Source organism: Lemur catta, chromosome 14, assembly GCF_020740605.2.
Source record: "Lemur catta isolate mLemCat1 chromosome 14, mLemCat1.pri, whole genome shotgun sequence".
NCBI classification, from domain to species: Eukaryota; Metazoa; Chordata; class Mammalia; order Primates; family Lemuridae; genus Lemur; species Lemur catta.
Genome location: NC_059141.1, coordinates 57,971,732 through 57,989,869, shown reverse-complemented (window position 1 = coordinate 57,989,869; position 18,138 = coordinate 57,971,732). Strand labels below are relative to the sequence as shown.

At 42.8% G+C, this 18,138-nt stretch overlaps 1 protein-coding gene across 1 annotated transcript in view; it reads right to left on the bottom strand.

The window, feature by feature from the left end:
* GRID1 (glutamate ionotropic receptor delta type subunit 1) overlaps positions 1–18,138 on the bottom strand; it is a 668,927-nt gene that overhangs the window by 216,774 nt on the left and 434,015 nt on the right. The window contains exon 6 of the mRNA XM_045568241.1: positions 585–755. Coding sequence (XP_045424197.1) covers positions 585–755 — 171 coding nt within the window. The remainder of the gene's footprint in view (positions 1–584; positions 756–18,138) is intronic.

The following is an 18,138-nucleotide window of genomic DNA, read 5'->3' as shown; positions in this document are numbered from 1 at the left end:
GATTGCACACAGGCTGGGGGAGTGGTCGAAGGACTGACCATAAACACTTGGCATCTGACTTGGAAGGAACAGGGCAGGTGGGCAGGTCATGGTCTTGCTCTCCCACCCCTCCCTGTCCAGCTAGGAATCCAGCAGTGTCCTGGGTGACTGAAGCCTCAGCACTCAGCAGATGTGTGGACCAGTCCCTACTTGCTTTGCAAGAGCCATGTCTGTGTTAGGAAGAGCCTAAAAGAGGTTCAGAACGATGACTTCCCTAAGGAAGACTCCATCCCCAGCCCTGCCAGGTGAATCCATCCCCACAAAGCAGGCATCACGAAGGCTTCAGCGACAGGAATCTCTCTACCCCCTACGTATGTAAGTTTTAAATACCGGAGGCACCTGGTGAGCCAACAGTCCCTGTCTGCTGACAACAGGCATAATTGCCTGCTGATGCCGCTCGAGACGCTGCCCAGTCGACCGTTTTAATTTCAGCAAATGACAGAGTTCCGGTAATTAAAGTCGGTGGGCACCGGGAGGCCCCTGCGTGTCTCCCGCAGCAGGCTGGGGGCGTGGGTGAGACGACCGCGCGGGGGGAGCCCACTGACCTGCAGCATCTGGAGGTAGCCTTCCTGGGGGTCGCAGAGCAGGGAGGAGATGCGGTGGTTGTTCCTCATGCATTTCTGATTGTCCTTTGCAGACGGGAAGATTTGCCGGACCACGGTCATCCTGCCAAGGGCACTGTGCACCAGGTCCAGGATCTCCGGGTCACTGATTTCCTAGAAAAATAACCAGACCCAGGCTTACCATCAACTCCGGAACTGTCTCTGCAAAAGGCCTGTCAGGAAACGTCCAGACCCAGGGCCTGTGGGTCTAATGCCTGAGAGGTTAAGGGGTTGGGCCCAGGTCACACAGTTCATCAGTTGCTTATTTACGAATAATACTTGCTATCCTTAAGGTGCAAACAGGATTAGTCAACATTTTCCCTGAAGGCCAGAGAAAGACGGCTAAGGCTAAGCCACTGACACACTGGTTTCCACGGTGTCAAGCTTTTAGGAGCCACCACTGTCGATGCCATGGCAGGCGTCAGCCAGACACGAAGGCCACCTGCATTTCCCTTTGGGAGTCGTCCACCTGACTCAGGGAACGCTGGGTTTCTCTGAAATAGCTGATAAAAATGCAACGAGCTTCCCTGAATTCTTTCATAATTACATTTGTTTTATAAAACTATTTGTATACAAATTCTGAAAATACATCCGTCCACTCCTTCATTCCACAAAATCCACCCAAATCTCTGAGGCTTGCTCCACACTGAGCACTGGGGATGCAGCGGTGAGCACGTCAGGTCTGATCCCATCCCGTGAATGTCACTGGATGTGCTAGTGTCCCAGGGAGAAGGCAACCCCATGCTTTCCACAGCAGACACGCACCAAGCTCTTTGCACACATTAGCTCACTTATTTAGCCCTCACGACATCCCCTGGAATTCTGTGAGGCAGACGCTGGTGTCCTCCCACTGAAAATGAGCACCGTCAAGCATGGAAATAGCAAAGGGGCCGCAGGACGAGGCTCCCGTGAGGACTTAGGCTGAACCCGGAGGATGACTTGTCAGGCAGAGTGCTCGTGTGTGTCGGGGGTGCAGTTGAGGAGCTGGTGGTGCTGCAGAAGGTGAGGAGTGGGTGGCACCTGTTCTGGGTAGCAGCAGCAGGGGGTGTGCAATGCCACAGGCCTCACCAACCCGGGAAGGGGCAGGGCGGCTGGCTGTCCTCAGTGGGTCCCTGTGAGGGGCAGAGGAGGGGCGCTCAGAGCAGGACTAGAGCCAGACTCAAGGCCAGATGTGGGGACAGGGGTCCGCACCCCCAGCCAGCATGCCCTCAGCGAGGGAGATGCGGAGCCCTTGAAAGGTGTGGGGCACAAATGAGCCGCAATCAGCTTTACATTTTTGAAAACCTCTGGCTGTGATATGGAGAATCAGAGAGGAGGAAAACTAGAGGAAGAGAGGGCAGAGGAGAGCGCCAGCTCCACAGCGAGGCGCACGCAGGACTAGGAAACAGTGGAAACCGGTGCCTACAGATGCTCCTGCACTTACAACGGGGTTATGCCCTGACAAACCTGTCATACGTTGAAAATACCGTTAAGTCGAAATGCATTCGATACCCCTAACCCACCAAACATCACAGCTCAGCCCCGCCTGCCTTAAGCACGCTCAGAACACTGACATTAGCTGCAGGGGGGCAAAATCACCTAACACGAAGCCCGTTTTACAGTAAAGGGTTGAATATCTCATGTAATTTATTGAATAATGTACTTAAAGTGAAAAACAGTGGTTTTATAGGTGCTCACGGTACGGTTTCTACAGAATGCCTATTGGCACTAACATAAAGTCAAAAAATTGTAAGTCAACCCATTATAAGTTGGGGACCATTTATCTAAACCAAGGGTTTCAGTGGGGAGAGAGGGATAGTCAGGTCATTTTTTGACTCAGGGCTTTTTTAGCTCTGGTTCATGGCCTGTCTCTAAGAAGTGATTAGATCAGTGGTTGGTTGCAAGAACAGATTTTAACCGTGAATAACTATGTTTTAAAATAGGTCTTAAATCCTTCTCCTTCCAGATGACACTTCCTAGCTTTGAGACACTGTGATGGTACACAGGGAACTAACGAGGTTAGACATTAGTGAACAGTGGTTTCAAAATCATTTAAACGAGAAAGTAACATTTTAAAGGATATGATAGTGAAGAAAGCATTCAGGAACTGTCTTAGGAAGCTGACTGTGTGACTCCTGGTCAGTTGAAACCACGTGCTGGCTCTGGGAGAAAGTAAAAGTTAAGGATTGTGTCCTTTTAGGATGATCAATCGTTCCTGAGTACACTGAATTACAAGGATTGCAAGAATTAAAGTGCTATGACATATCGAATTTGGGCTTCAATTACTAAACTTTGTATTTCAGACAAAAGTCTGTTCAAAGGAAGATGATCTTGTATCAGAACCGACAGACAATCCAACGTGGGCAAGTTGGAAAATGTCCACAGCTCAGGACCAGCAGATGGAAGGGCCCAGAACACAGGTGGGCTTCGGGAGGGGGACAGAGGGTGCAGCCAAGCCTGGAGGTGCATGCTCAGCTCCGTTCTCGGTTGCCATGGTGACCGAGGCCCTGCCCCGAGCACAGGATGCAGATGAGAGAAATCACATTCCAATCTAACAGGAAGTAGGAATATTAGAAAAAGCAATGAGAGGATTACTTAGCTATGCCTCGGAGAAGGAATATATAGGATTTGGAGAGGAAATTTTTTATCTAGAAAAAAATAAAGAGATCATGAAGAACATAATTTGAATTATGCATAAAGGGATGAATCAGAGCCAGCACACCTACGCGAGAAAATGGACATACTCTTGCTTTTTGTTTTTCCCACATTCTCTTGATGGCAGAGGTCCCTGTAGGAGCAACCAGCCACCTCCCTAGAAGGCCTTGTGTTAAGCCTCACCTGCTTCCTCAGCGTTCTGGTGGAGAATCAGTAGCACTGAGCTCTCCCCACCACACCCCAAGCAGGACCATGGAAATCGGATTTCCCTGCAAATCTGTAAGGGAGCTGACTCCCAGGGTGGCACGGTACCTTTCTGTAAGTGCAACCATCACCTTCCCTGGCCACCACCCTGCCACAGCCCCTGGGGTGAGGGGCTAAGTGCACCAAGGGCAGCCACAACATCAGGGGCTCGGCCCCTGCCCCAAGCTGCCCTTCTGCCCACCCAGCACCCCTTAAAGGCTTGGCACAGCCCTCTGCCATCCTTTTAGCTGCCATGTTCCCTCCTCACAGTGAGGGTCTGCTGGAGCCTTGTGGACCTTCCTGTGTCCCCTGGGCCAGCTCTCATCCACTCGCTCCGGGTCAGAGCACAAGCACTGCCTGCCAATGCTCTTCGCACTCTGGGACTCTCCTTCCCGTCCAGTCCGGAGATGTCTGCAGTCAGAACCTAAGAATCCACGGCAGCAACTTCCCTGTTCCTTGGGGACGATGAAAAGGGTCACCTCTCCTCCTCGCCTCAACTCCAAACTGTGTGACCAGTCAGTTCCAGCAGCTCTGTGCCAGGCCCTGCTCCTGTCCTGTGGTCCTGCAGGGTCCCTTCGGCACCACAAGGGTGCACATCTTTTTCTAGACAAAAAATTTCCTTTATATTCCTTTTCCAAGGCAGAGCTAAGTGATATGCTCATTGCTTTTTCTTATATTCCTGCTTCCTGATGAGCTAGAATGTGATTTCTCTTATCCATACCCTGTGCTCGGGCGGGGCCTTGGTCACCATGGAACTGAGAGCAGAGCTGAGTGTGCAGCTCCAGGCTCGGCTGCACCCAGGCTTCCCGCCAGAAGCCCACCTGTGCTCTGGGCCCTTCCATCTGCTGGTCCTGAGCTGTGGACATTTTCCAATTTCCCCACCTTTGATTGTCTGTCATTCCAGTACAAGACTCTAGCTCAAGACACATGTTCCCCCTGAAAAGGGGCAATCACATCTCATTCTCTTCCTTCGTGTCCTCTACAAGAAGGACAATTTTGTTTTCGATCAGTGAATTAAGTAGATGCCATTTCTGGTTGTTGATATGTGAGGAGTCTCTCCATGATAGAGTCTGAGAAGGTTTGCTCATTCCTAAGAAGACCTGAAAGAGACAGCGCCTATCTGCCTCTGGAGTTTCGGGTCATGGGCAGATTCTCCCGAGGACAGGCCACACTGCAAAAAACAGGGCTCCTGAGAATGCTGTCTGGACTCTGAACCATCCTGCCCTGAAACATCGTGACCTATCTCTGAGCTTTCCGTAAAGTGAAATAATAAATTCTGAGATCATTCAAGGAAATTTGATTCAGAAGTTTCTGTTACTGTAATCAAAAACAACTGGACTGATACTGAATTTATGAGGCTTGTAATCAGGTACAGAACAGATTTCCATTGTATCTAAAATTGTCAATTTCTTAAAATATGAGATCTCAAATGTGGCAAAATTTGAATGATGGATATGTGGGTGTTTTTTATATCTCTGTACCTTTTAAGCTTCTTAGAAATATTTTATTAAAAACAGAAAATTATTCCAAAGGTCTCACTGCAAGCTGGGTTGAGTAGCAAAGAGGATAAATTTTTATAATTAGGAAAAAAATTTCAAAATGATAATTAAAGTGGTAAGGATATCTTTTATCTAAATATACATTTTGGCAAACCTCATGCAAAACTCAAGCACAAAGAAGTTTTGTCTGATCTGTAAGACTTCAGTAAAAATTTTTGGTATCAGGGGAAAATATTATTAAACATTTATGTAGATTTCTAAACTTATATAGGGCTACACAATCACATTATTAATCATTCCCTGTTATTTCTTAGAAAGACCTAGATCTATCAAACATCTGTGTGATACCAGCATTATTCCATCTCTGGAGAAGTAATAAAGTTTATTTTCCTCCTCTAAACCATGGCATCAGTAATCAAAAGTTGATGATGGTAGAGAAACTTCACAGACAAGGCCGGCTTGAGAAAAGTTGAGAAAATAGAAGGAAAATTCAATAAAGTCATGATGAGAAAATAACTCCCACTGAAGTCAACAGGATTTTCAGAATGTCTGTTGCACTCAGACCCCTACCGAGCATCCAGGGTGAGGCAGGCCAAGGCTCCGTGGAGATGGGGACGTCTTGGTGAGAAACAGAGGGAAGGAGAATGCTGCCAGAGCTTGGTGTCGGTCACATTTCCAGGACAGAGGATGGCAGACAGAGGGCCATCCTCTGTGGGGTTCTTCTGACCAGACACACACCCTGTCTCATTAGTTGTCCCCTAAAAACTCAGGAGCATATATGAGTCTCCCTAATTTACGCAGGCTGCAGAAAATCACCTAAGAGGATCCCCTGCTTTGCAAGCTGTGATCCGTGGGCCCACGGCATCAGCAACATCTGGTAGCTTGTCAGAAACGCAGAGTGTCAGGCCCCACCTCACACCTAGCTAATTAGAATTTTAACAAGACCCCCAGGTGATTCATAGGCATCTTCAAATTTGAGAAGCCCTGGTCTTAGCTGTCAGGCAGTAAAGTGATGAGACTGTAGGATCTACCGTCTGGTGGATTTGGGTTCCAATCCTGGCTTCTCTTCTTGGCTGTGTAACTTGGACAAGGCACTTAATTTCTTTGAGTATCATCTACAAATGGGATAACAGTACTTCCGAGGGTTCTGACATAGTTCAGTGACTTTAATTCAACAGAGTACAATGTGGCTAGAACAGCAGCCAGTGCTCCTTATCCTTCTAACTCAAAAGCTAAAGCTCTCTCTTCAACCTTTGAAAGCCAGCGAAGACCTGCCTCCACCTAGCTGCCATGCAAGCCATAGCAGCCCTTTTTCTGCCCCTTCTGTCACCCTGTTGCTCCTGCAGCCTCCTGCACACCCCAAGGGAGCCCACAGGAGACCACCCCAATTTGCATTTAGCTCTTTCTTGCTCCTCACCTCCAAGAGATCCCAGGCACCGTAGACTCCCTGCCAAGACATCAAATCAGGACTCAACCATCATGCCGTTGAAAAAAATGGGCCATTCTTTGAAAAGTAGTACAGCTCCCTTTGTTTGTATAAATGACACAAATGACTTCTGCTCACAGTAGAGCCAGCACTCTGCCTGCCCCTCATACCCTGGGGTGCCCAGTGTGCAGGTGGCAGGGCTTTCCCCCATCCCGCCTCCTCCGTCACAGTCCTTGCCATGAGCGGGCCCTGTCAGCCCTGCCAGCAATAGGCAGCGGACCTTGTTCCCTAAAGACCAACACCTAGTGGGACAGATATCCCCCCAGGCTCTCTGTTCCAGGTCTGCTGGCTTACTGGGAGAATCTGCTATCCCAGCCAGAGGAGTCCAGATAAAGTCCTGAGAGCTTTGCATTGATTCTACTTCATTGAGTTGAGCTTGTTTTTCAACGTAGTTTCTTCCCTTTTCCTCTATTATATTTGTCCATGAGCACAAGGTGGGTATCTGTCCCATAATAAGCCAAGAGAACTGCATGCGTCCCCAGCATTTCCTGGGGACAGTGACTGAAGCTCCCCCATCTGGCTGTTAGTTATAGATGATGAGCAGACTTGGGAGGGCCGGCTGTAAGATTTACCCCCCATTCTCCGCAGCTCTCTCCCCTTCCCTTCTTTCTCATTTTCACTTTCTCCTTTTTCCGTTGTGTTTACTATTTGTTTCTCACTCTCCTCCCTCTCCCTCTTTTTCCTTCCCTCTCTTTTTCCTCTGTCTTCCATGGGATTCCTGCTTCCATTAGCCTAGCAATTTCTAAATTTTTGTAAATCCATTTCACCCCTCCATGCTCATGCAGTTTCCCTTAATTCCAATGGACCCACACATCCAAGGTAGGTCAAAGCAATTCCCAAAAGTGGTTTAGCAATCACTAACCTTACCCTCACTTTTTCAGATGTGATACTCCTGAAATATGCTCTAAGTTGCATCTGAAATGCAAACTTCTCCAAGTCTAAACCAGGGTTTTTAAAAGCACTAAAATAACTGTAGGGACAAGCTAAAAATAGCCTGGCATTTGGAGAACAGGGTACATCTAGAGTCCCTGCAGTTCAACAACTCAGGACAGAGTCTGAGTAGAAGTTATTCAGGTAACAGGACTCTGCAGTCACAGGTAGAGAAGTAAACCTTCCTGTCCCCTGCCCCCAGCAGAGCTGTATGGAAATAAGCCCATAAAAAGGGTTTCATTTTTGTACCCATTGACCAACTTCTCCTCATTCCCTCCCTTTCGTCTCCTCCCCAGTTTCTGGTAACCGCTGTTCTACTCTCTACTTCTCTGAGATCAACTTTTTTTAGATTTCACTGTGATATTTGTCTTTCTGTGCCTGGATTATTTCACTTAAAGTAATGTCTTCTAGGTTCAATGTTGTCTCAAATGACAGGATCACATTCTTTTTTATGGTTCAATGGTATTCCTGTCCGTACATACACTACATTTTCTTTATATGTACATCTGTTCTTGGACCCCTAGGTTGATTCTGTATCTGGGATATTGTGAATAGAGCTGCATTGTAAACATGGGAATGCAGATAACTCTTCAACATACCGATTTCATTTCCTTTGGATGTATATGTGGAAGTGGGACTGCTGGATCACATGGTAGCTCTACTTTCAATTTTTTGAGGAGCCTCCATACGGTTTTCCATAATGGCTGCACTGATTTACATTCTCAGCAACAGTGTCTAAGGGTTCCCTTTTCTCCACATCTTCACCAATTCTTGTTATCTTTTGTCTCTTTGATAAATAGCCGTTTTGATAATGAGTGAGGTGGTATCTCATTGTGGTTTTTTAAAAATGTTTTCAATTGACACATGATAATTGTACATATTTATGGGGTAAACAGTGATGTTGTAATAAACACAATGTACAGCGATCAGATCAGAGTGATTAGTATACCCATCATCTCAAGCATTTTTCATTTCTTTGTTTTCAATATCTTCCTTCTACCTATTCAAAACTACACAATTTATTATTGTTAACTATAGTCATCCTACAGTGCTACAGAAGTTTAGAACTTATTCACCCTATCTAGTGAGTCACTGAGATTTTGATTTGCATTTCCCCGATGATTAGTGATGTTAGACAGTAGGCACGAGTTCTGGTTTTCCATTGCACAGTAGGGCAACTATAGTTAATAATGTATTGTATATTTCAAAAGAGCAATTGGAGAGGTTTCTTAATGTTCTCACCACAAAGAAATTATAAATATAGGAGATGACAATGTATATATGTACCCAAATATCACATTGTTCCCACAAAATATGTACAATTACTATGTGTCAATAAAAAAAATGAAATAGTTTCAAGATTCACATACGGAAATTCCATTTACTCAGATCCAAATTGCATGAAGATCCTCTGGTCCTTTACTGTACAGCCCATAACTCTGATTCAGTTCAGGGCTATTGTAAATTCTCAGTGCCCCCCACAAAAGGAAACTGCGGGTGTGAATCCATTGCTCCATCTATGCTGAAGTTAAAACCAGAAACTGCTCCTCCAGGACTGGGCACATGTTTCATATTCTGCTATTTTCCCAGCGCTGAGCACCAGGTCTGGAAAGTAACGGTGAAGGAAGAAGAGAAAGGAAGAAGGGAAGAACGAGGGAAGAAAGAAGAGAGGGAGGGAGGAAGGGAGAGGGGAGGAGGGAAGGAGCTCTTCAGGATTACACACACACACACACACACACACACACACACAAAGGAAACCTCAAAAATTTTAATATTTAAAACTTGACCTAAGTAACTATCTCCATAACACAAAGCCAAATGCTTTTCATTCTGTTGTTAAATTTTTAAAAGCCAGTTGGGCCATTTAATCTGTAGCTTACTCCCCAGGCAGATATTCAAACAGAAAAATAAATATAATAGCGGCTGATCCTTCACAGCACTCATTTGCTTGCTTGTTACAAACCACTTTAATTATTTTGTTTGTAATACCTATTTGTTTATCTCAGGGGAATATTTAAATCTGTTTCTATTTGTGCACCACTGTCCCTACCACTAGGAAAATGAGACCTTATGTTTCACATTAGCACCTCATGGTTTTTTGTCCCCAAGGAACTGACAGAAAATTATAATTTTAATTTCATATACAACTTTAAATGCTGAAAAATTACCCATAAAATTTCCAAGGATGATTTGAAAATAAAATTGCATAGCTGAGAACCCTGAAGTGCCAGGGTTCTGAGGTTTTCAGCCCTGTGTTTAACATATCAAAGTCCTTCCATCTGAATGAGAACCAATTGTGTAGACCCAAGTGTAAGGATCTGAGAATATAAATTCAGAAGGACATGTAGCATGGTGATGAAGAGTGTAAATGCTGACCATGATGGATTAATAGGAGCTGATTTTACCTGTCACCTTAAATAACTAGAACCAAACAAAATATATGAAACAACAGTTTTCAGACATTGGACGACAAGCATAATTGGACGACAGTGATGCTCGAGAGAAGAGAAACAAATGAGGTGAGCCTGAGCTTACTGCTTAGAGAGACTTTCTCTTTGGTAGCACAGGAAGGATAAACTCAGGAAGAGCCCAATGGTCCCCTTGAGTTGAAGAGAGAAGTTTGAGGTTTCAGGAGGCCGAGGCAGTTAGAATTCACAAGCCAAACCTCCAGAGAAAAGAGAGCTACACAAAAAAGTTCTCCAGAGCTCTGCTGAGCATTCTCTTCGAGTCTTTAACTGAGTATTGATTAGCATGTGCGTGAGGAAACCCTGATTCCAGGGAAAGGACACCTGGGAGGCGCAGGTGCGGCATCCTCAGTACTGGCTCCAATCAGCAACAGACTAAACAGATGTGCCCAGGACAGCTTCAAAGCAAGTCTTGAAAATCAAAATATTCCTAAGTAACTTAACTGTGTCCCAAGGGAAGAAAAAAAGTACTTAAAGGAATAAAAATGAATAAAACACTGAACCATGTAAAATCATAATGTCTGGCATCTAATCAAAAATTACCAAGCATGCACAGAAGCAGGAAAATGCGATCCATAAAGAGTAGAAAAATCAAGAAATAGAAATAGACCCAGAAGTAATACAGATGGAAGAATTAGTAAAACAGGACACTAAAACAGATATTGTGAATATTATAAATACAAACCATATGTTCAAGACGATAAAGAAAAACATGCACATGATAGGGAGAGAAATAAAAGACAGAAATTGAATTTCTACAAATAAAATACACAATATCTGAGATGAAAAATACACTGGATAAAATTAACAGCAGATTAGATACTGTAGAAGCATAATCAGTGGACTGGAAAATATGCCAACAGAAACTGTCCAGAATGAGTCAAAGAAATAAAAAAAGACTAAAAAAATCAACATAGCATTAGTGAGAAGGGGACAATTTCAAGCAACCTAATGTACATACCATTTAAGTCCATGAGGGAGAAGAGAAAGAGAGAAGAACCAAAACAAATTTTGAAAACATAATGGCAAAATTTTTCCAAATTTCATGAAAACAACACACAAGCACATAATCAAAGAGAGACAGAAAAAATCTTAAAAGCAACTAGAGGAAAAAAATCCAATATGCAAAGAGAAATAAAAATAAGAATGACAGCTGACTTTTCAACAAAAACAAGGCAAGCCTGAAGTCAGTGAAGTGGCATCTCTCAAGTACAGAAAGAAAAAAAAATTTGCCTAGATTTCTATACACAGCAATAACAAGGAAAAAGAAAGATGTTTTCATAAAAAAAGGTAGAAAATTCATCAAAAAATATAGATTACCTGAATAGTCCTATATCTACTAAAGAAATTGGATTTGTTGTTAAAAATCTTTTCATCAAGGGTCCGTAGGGGAACCTTTCAGGTCCAAATAACTTCTTGGTGAATTCTACATGCAATTATGGAAGAAATAATACCCAATTCTACACACATTCTTTCAGAAAGTTAAAGAGGAGGAAACACATTGCAACTCATTTCAGGAGGCCAGAATTATCCTGATAACAAAACCAGACAAAGGGTTTTCAAGATAAGAACACTACAGACCAATATCTCTCATGACATATATACAAAGTTTCTTTAAAATACGTTAGCAAATACTTCAGCTAAAAAACTTCAGCTAATGTTGAATCTAATAATGAAAAAAATAAAAAGGATAAAACATCATGATCAAGTGGAGTTCATCCCAGGACTGCAAAATTGGTTTTACATTTGAAAATTAGCCAATTTAGTTCTCCATACTAAAAGAATAAAAAAGAAAAAACAAATAGTCATCTCAATACATACATAAAAAGCATCTGACAGAATCCAACATCGAATTATGCTAAAAACTCTCCGCAAACCAGGAATAAAAGAAAACTTCTTCAAACTGGTAAAAGACATCTATGATCAATCTACATCTAACATCATAATTAATGGTAAAAGGCTGAATGTTTTCCCTTAAGATCAAACAAAAGGCAAAGATGTCCACACCTATAACTTCTACTGAAAACTGTGCTAGAGGTTCCAGCCAGAACAGCGGGACCAGACAGAGAAATGAAAGGGGCCCGTATTGGAAAGAAAGTTCAGTTCTCCATATTCACAGACAGTATGGTAGTCTACATAGACAAATCCCAGGAAATCTGTTGAGCAAGTTTAGGGATACAATGATTCAGAAATCGACTGTATTTCTACATGCTGGCAACAAACAATTGCAAATTTAAATTGAAAAAGCAACACCATTTATAATTGTATCAAATATATTAAATACTTGAGATGGGTTTAACAGCAAGACCTGTACACTTAACACTGCAACACATTGCTAAAACTAATTGGAGAGGACCTAAATAAACAGAAAGACACACCTTGCTCGTGGATTAGAAGACTAAATGTTCAGATGTCAATTCTCCCCCAAATTATCTCTAAACACAATTGAAATTAAAACCCTAGCAGGATTTTTCTACAAACTGACAAATTAATCCTAACATTTGTATGGAAATGCAGTGTCACAACTAGGGTAAGTCACTACCACAAACTTGCAAGTAAATTCATCTTCAGTGCTGTGATCCAGGTGCCTCACCTGCCTCACCCTGGTCCCAGCCCTGTGAAAATATGAAGGACCTAGAAGGGTCAAAACAAAGCTAAAAAAAAAAAAGGAAAAGTGGAGAAATCGTCCCACTTGATTTCAGACTAACTACAGTGCTATAGTTACTAAGACAGAGTGGCAGCGGTGGGAACACAAACCTATAGCTCAACAGAACAGAACAGAAAGTCCAAGAATAGATCCCCATGCTGAAGGCCAATGGAGTTTTGGCTAAGTAGCCAAAGAAGAAAGGATAATATTTTCAACAATCGGTTCTGGAACAATTAAATAACTATGTAATAAATTAAATAAAAATTAACCTCAACCCTTACTTCACATCATCTATCAAAATTAACCATCAATATACACAACATGAATGAACCTCAAAGTCATTATGCTGCGTGAAATAAGCTCAACAAAAAAGTGTACATAGTGTATGATTCCACTGATATAAAATTCTAGAAAATGCAAAGTAATCTATAGTGACAGAAAGCAGACCGAGGACGCCTGGGGAGTGGGTGGAGGGAGAAATTGATTACGTGGGGCGTCAGGAAACTTTTGTGGGTGATACAAATGTTCATTATCATGATTGCGGTGATAGTTTCACTAGTGTCTCTGTCAAAACTCCAAGTTGTACTCATTAGATTGTGTAGGTTTTTTAAATGTCATTATACGTCAAAGAGTTTGTAAAATAATAGCAGTGTAGGCACTGGAGTCAGACGACCTGGGTTCAAATCCAGAGCTCTCTACCTACAAAAAATACCACCTTCCCCCCCCACACCCCAAACCTCCATCTCCTTTCTTCTGCTTTAAACACGTGCAAGGTGCTTGCCCTTTGGCCGTTTGCCCTCCCTGTGCATCAGTCTGACCCACTGTCAGCAACTCCAGAATCTGCGTAAATCTCATCCCCTCTGCTTGGACCATCCTGGTCCATGCCACCATCATCTCTAATTAAAGGCCCTAACTTTTTAACTGTTTTTCCCATTTCCACCCTCTCCCACCCCAACCCCTGTGGTGTATTTGCCACACAGAAGTTGGGGGAGGAGGGTCCTTCTAAAACACAATTCCGAGCACATCACTCCTCAATGCAGCAAGCTCCAGTGGCTCCTCAGCCCAATCAGGATACAAGCCGAAGTCCTTGTGGGAGCAGCTGCTAGAGGGTCTCCTCTCACCTTTTCCCACGTTATCACCTTGTGCTTCCAGTCACTGTCCCATTCTTAGATGTCTGCCCATAATTTCATCACATTTCCCAGTCCATGTGGCTCCCAGCTGTGATTGCTTCTCATCTGGGGGACGTCCCCCCAAACAGTACAGTGTGAGCTGATGTATAGAAACCTAATGGTTATAGAGCCCTTCCCCCTCGAGCCAATATTTGGGGGAAAATGGCATTTCATATTAAACTGAACCACTGTGTTAAGCTGAAAATTTCCTTTGAGGTATTCAGTGATATGAAATTTCATAGTGAAGTGCCTGACCCAAATGCAGATCATCCAAAGGAAACGACTAAGAATCAATTTCTTGACTTCAAAAATCCTCACCCGCAAGGAGGATGTGAAAAGTCCAGAAGAGTAAAAACTGTGGGAAAAAGGATTTAGTGAGGCACATTTGTTTGGGGTGCAAAGAGAACGTGGACAGGATTCCACTCCTGGGATGGTGGGGGGGCCTTCTCCTCCCTGCAGGCCTCCGAGCTGGGACAGCACCAAGGCCACTGAAGGGCCCCACACAACACAGCCAGGCTTGAAACGAGCAGGATTCTTTCGGCTTAACCATAAAAGCTATTTCATGTTGTCTTCCATTGGCCCTCTGAACCTGCTCATTCATTCCCTTCTATTGGGTGAAAATTTGGGCACATTTAGTGATGTTTCTGTCTATTCTTAGTTAATAGAAAGTTCTGTCCCTTTAAGTTACAAAGGCCAAGTTTTGATTCAGAAATTAAAATGATCTACTCCAAAATAAGAATCAGGAGACTTACTTGGCTTGACGTAGAAATTTTGACCCTTAAAAGACATAAATCAACATGTATCTCCCATTGAGGTAGGACTGGACTGGTTCCAAGGCACTAGTACCTGAAGATAACCCAGGCTATGGAATCATACCAGCCTGGGCTTAAAAGGCCAGCTTGGCTTTACATAGTTGTGATACCTGAGACTTTTTCAGAGCCTCATCTTCATTGTCTGTACTTAACTGTTAATAATACCTCTTTTATAAGGTTGTTGCAAGGACCAAGTTATATAATATAAGCCTAATACATCTACACAAAGGAGATGGAAAAACAAGTCACAAAATCAGAAGTAAACATGCTGATCAATAAATATTAACAGTGTTTGACTTGACTAATAAGCAAAGAAATATAAATTTTAAAAATATACCTTTTTCATCTATCATGTTGGTAAAAATGAAGAACAATTGATCATATTCATGTTCACAGGACACAAGAGTGAGATGAGACAGGTACTCTGATAAAAGCAGTCTAGGCTCTTTGAGAGTTCCCATACTTGGAAACAATATTATTACCATCACATTGTTATCATAGCACCATCATAAGGAGATACCAACAGATTTAGGTATAAAGATGTTGATTGCAACATTATTTATAAGGGCATTGAACAATCTAAGTTTCCAACAATGGAGAAGATTTGAACAAATTATGATTCCTCCCTCAAATGACAGAATACTACAAGGTCATTAAATATTATCTCAAATGTGATTTACTGACATGATAAAATGTTAATAATATATTATTAATTGAAAACAGTAGGACACAAAACAGAACATAACAGTAAAATCTCAATTTGGCAAAACAAAGCACATCTATAAGGCTGTTTGAAAAGATAATTCACTGGTATATTAATTTACATTTTGTTTTACTATTATAGAAGAATCAGAAAGAATAAGAGCAGTATTTGTGTGCATTGCTCCTATCCGTGTCCCTCCCCCTCCATTATGCACACACCCACACAGTGGTAAGTGACATTTTGCGCTCTAGAAAGTTTGTGCTCTTCTTTCTCCCAAGATATTCTATTTCAAAGCAGAGAACTGACAGTGATGGTTGGCTGGGAAGTCCCATGAGCCCTGGAGATGGGGGGAAGTCAAGGAGTCCTGACCCAGGAAACTTCTAGTAGAGATGAGGAGGGAGACAGAGGAGAAGCTTATGGGTCTACACAACCCCTGATACACACGGGTCCCCAGGGTGGGATGTCAGAGAAGGGTGGCTGATGGCCACTTAGGAAGGCTGGGCCTTAGGCGTGGGTCTTTCAACCTCGGAAAAAGAAATCACCGTGCCCAACCTGAGGCCCAAAGTGGGTTGGAGTTGATATTATTGAGTGTCTACAGAGGCTTTTCTTTGTATTATTTTTATTTATTTTTAATTGACAAATAAAATTGTATATATTTATGGTGTATAACATGATGTTTTGAAATATGAATACATTGTGCAATGGCTAATTAATATATCCATTACTTCACATACTTATCTTTTTTTGTGCTGAGAATACTTAAAATCTACTCTCTCAGCAAATTTCGAGCATGCGATGCATTGTTATCAACTATAGTAACCATGTCGTATGATAGATCCCCTGAACTATTCCTCCTATCTTATTGAAATTTTGTGTCTTTTGACTAATATCTCCCCAACCCCCACCCCCATCCCTGGCCCCTGGTAACCATTATTCTACTCTCTGCTTCTGTGAGTTTGGCTTTTTTGGATTCTACACACAGTCATGCGTTACTTAATGACAGAGATAACTTCTGAGAAATGCATTCTCAGAAGGTTTCATCCTTGTGCAAACATCACAAGGTATACTTAGACAAACCCACCTGGGGTAGCCTGCTACACAACTAGGCTGTATGGTATGACCTATTACTCTTAAGCTAAAAACCTGTACTGCATGTTACTGCTCTGAATACGACAGGCAGTTATAATGTAATGGTAAGTATTTGTGTAGCTAAACATATCTAAACACAGAAAAAACACAGTAAAAATGCAGTATAAAAGATAAGAAATGGTGCACTTATATATGGTTCTTACCGTGAATGGAGCTTGCAGGACTGGAAGTTTTGCTGCGCGCGAGTCCAAGAGTGAGGCATGAGTGAGCGTGACTTACTGCAACTTTTTTACTTTATAAACTTTTAAATGTTTTAAACTTGATTCTTTTGTATTAACACTTAGCCTACAACACAAACACATTGTATAGCTATACAAAAATACTTTACATATCCTATAAACTTTTTTCTATTTTAAAAAAAGATACACACTGTCTAGGGGATGGACACGCTTGAAGCTCTGATTTGGGGGCGGGGGGCAAGGGCACTATATGTAACCTAAACTTTTGTACCCCCATAATATGCTGAAATAAAAATAAATAAAGAAAAAAGAAAAAAAAAGGAAAAGAAAAAAGGCTAGCTGAAGTCAAGAGTTGAATCTGTTAAAAAATTAATAAATAAAAGTTACCTAACTTTTAAAAAAAGAAAATTTAAACTTTTTTGCTAAAAACTAAGACACCCAGGCCAATACAGGGTCGGGATCATTAATACCACTGTCTTCCACCTCTACATCTTGTCCCGCTGGAAGGTCTTCAGGGGCAGTCACAGGCATGGAGCTGTCATCGCCTGTGACAACAATCCCTTCTTCTGGAACCTCCTGAAGGACCTGCCTGAGGCTGTTTTACAGTTATGATTTTTTGTAAGTGGAAGGAGTACACTCTAAAATAATGATAAAAAGTATGGTACAGTAAATACATAAACCAGGAATGCAGCCATTTATTATCATTATTAGGGATTATGTACTGTACGTAAACCAGTAATATAGTCATTTATTATCATTATTAAGTACTATGTACTGTACATAATGGTGCGTGTTATACTTTTATACAAATCAGCCATGCAGTAGGTTTGTTTACACCAGCATCACCACATGCATGAGCGACGCATTGTGCTATGTAGCACAATGTAACTCCCATGGCCCTTGTTACAGTCTTTTGTTATAATGTTGAGGGACCTGGCCTCAGCAAACAGAATATCTCTCTCTGCATTCTACTGTCCTTCTTACACCTGCGACTCTCATCTGATCATGGGTCAAAAGCCCCTCATTCCAGAGAAGGCCCTGCCCCACACCCTGGAGGAAGGGATGCTGCACAGAGAGGCCAAGAAAAATCTGGACAGACGGGCCTTGCTGGGTTTAGATCATGCACTTTTTGTCCAGTCACATTTCTACACGGTTATCAATCACACCTATGTAATGAAGCCTCCACAAAAACCCCAAAAGTTCTGGGTTTGGAGCTTCCGGACAGCTGAACACAAGGAGGTTCCCGGAGGGTGGTGTACCCGGGAGGGCATGGAAGCTCCGCACCGCTTCCCCCCGCCTCTCCCTGTGTATCTCTTCATCAGTATCCTTTGTAACATCCCTTATGATAAACTAGTAAACATAAGTGTCTCCCTCAGTTCTGTGAGCCACTCTAGCAAATTAACCAAACCCAAAGAGGGGGTCCTGGGAACCCCAACTTGAAGCTGGTCAGTCAGTTCTGGAGGCTCAGACTTGTGACTGGTGTCTGAAGCAGGGGACAGTCTTGGGGACTGAGCTCTCTACCTGTGGGATCTGATGCTATGTCCAGGTAGACAGTGGCAGCACTGAGGTGGAGGCCACCGA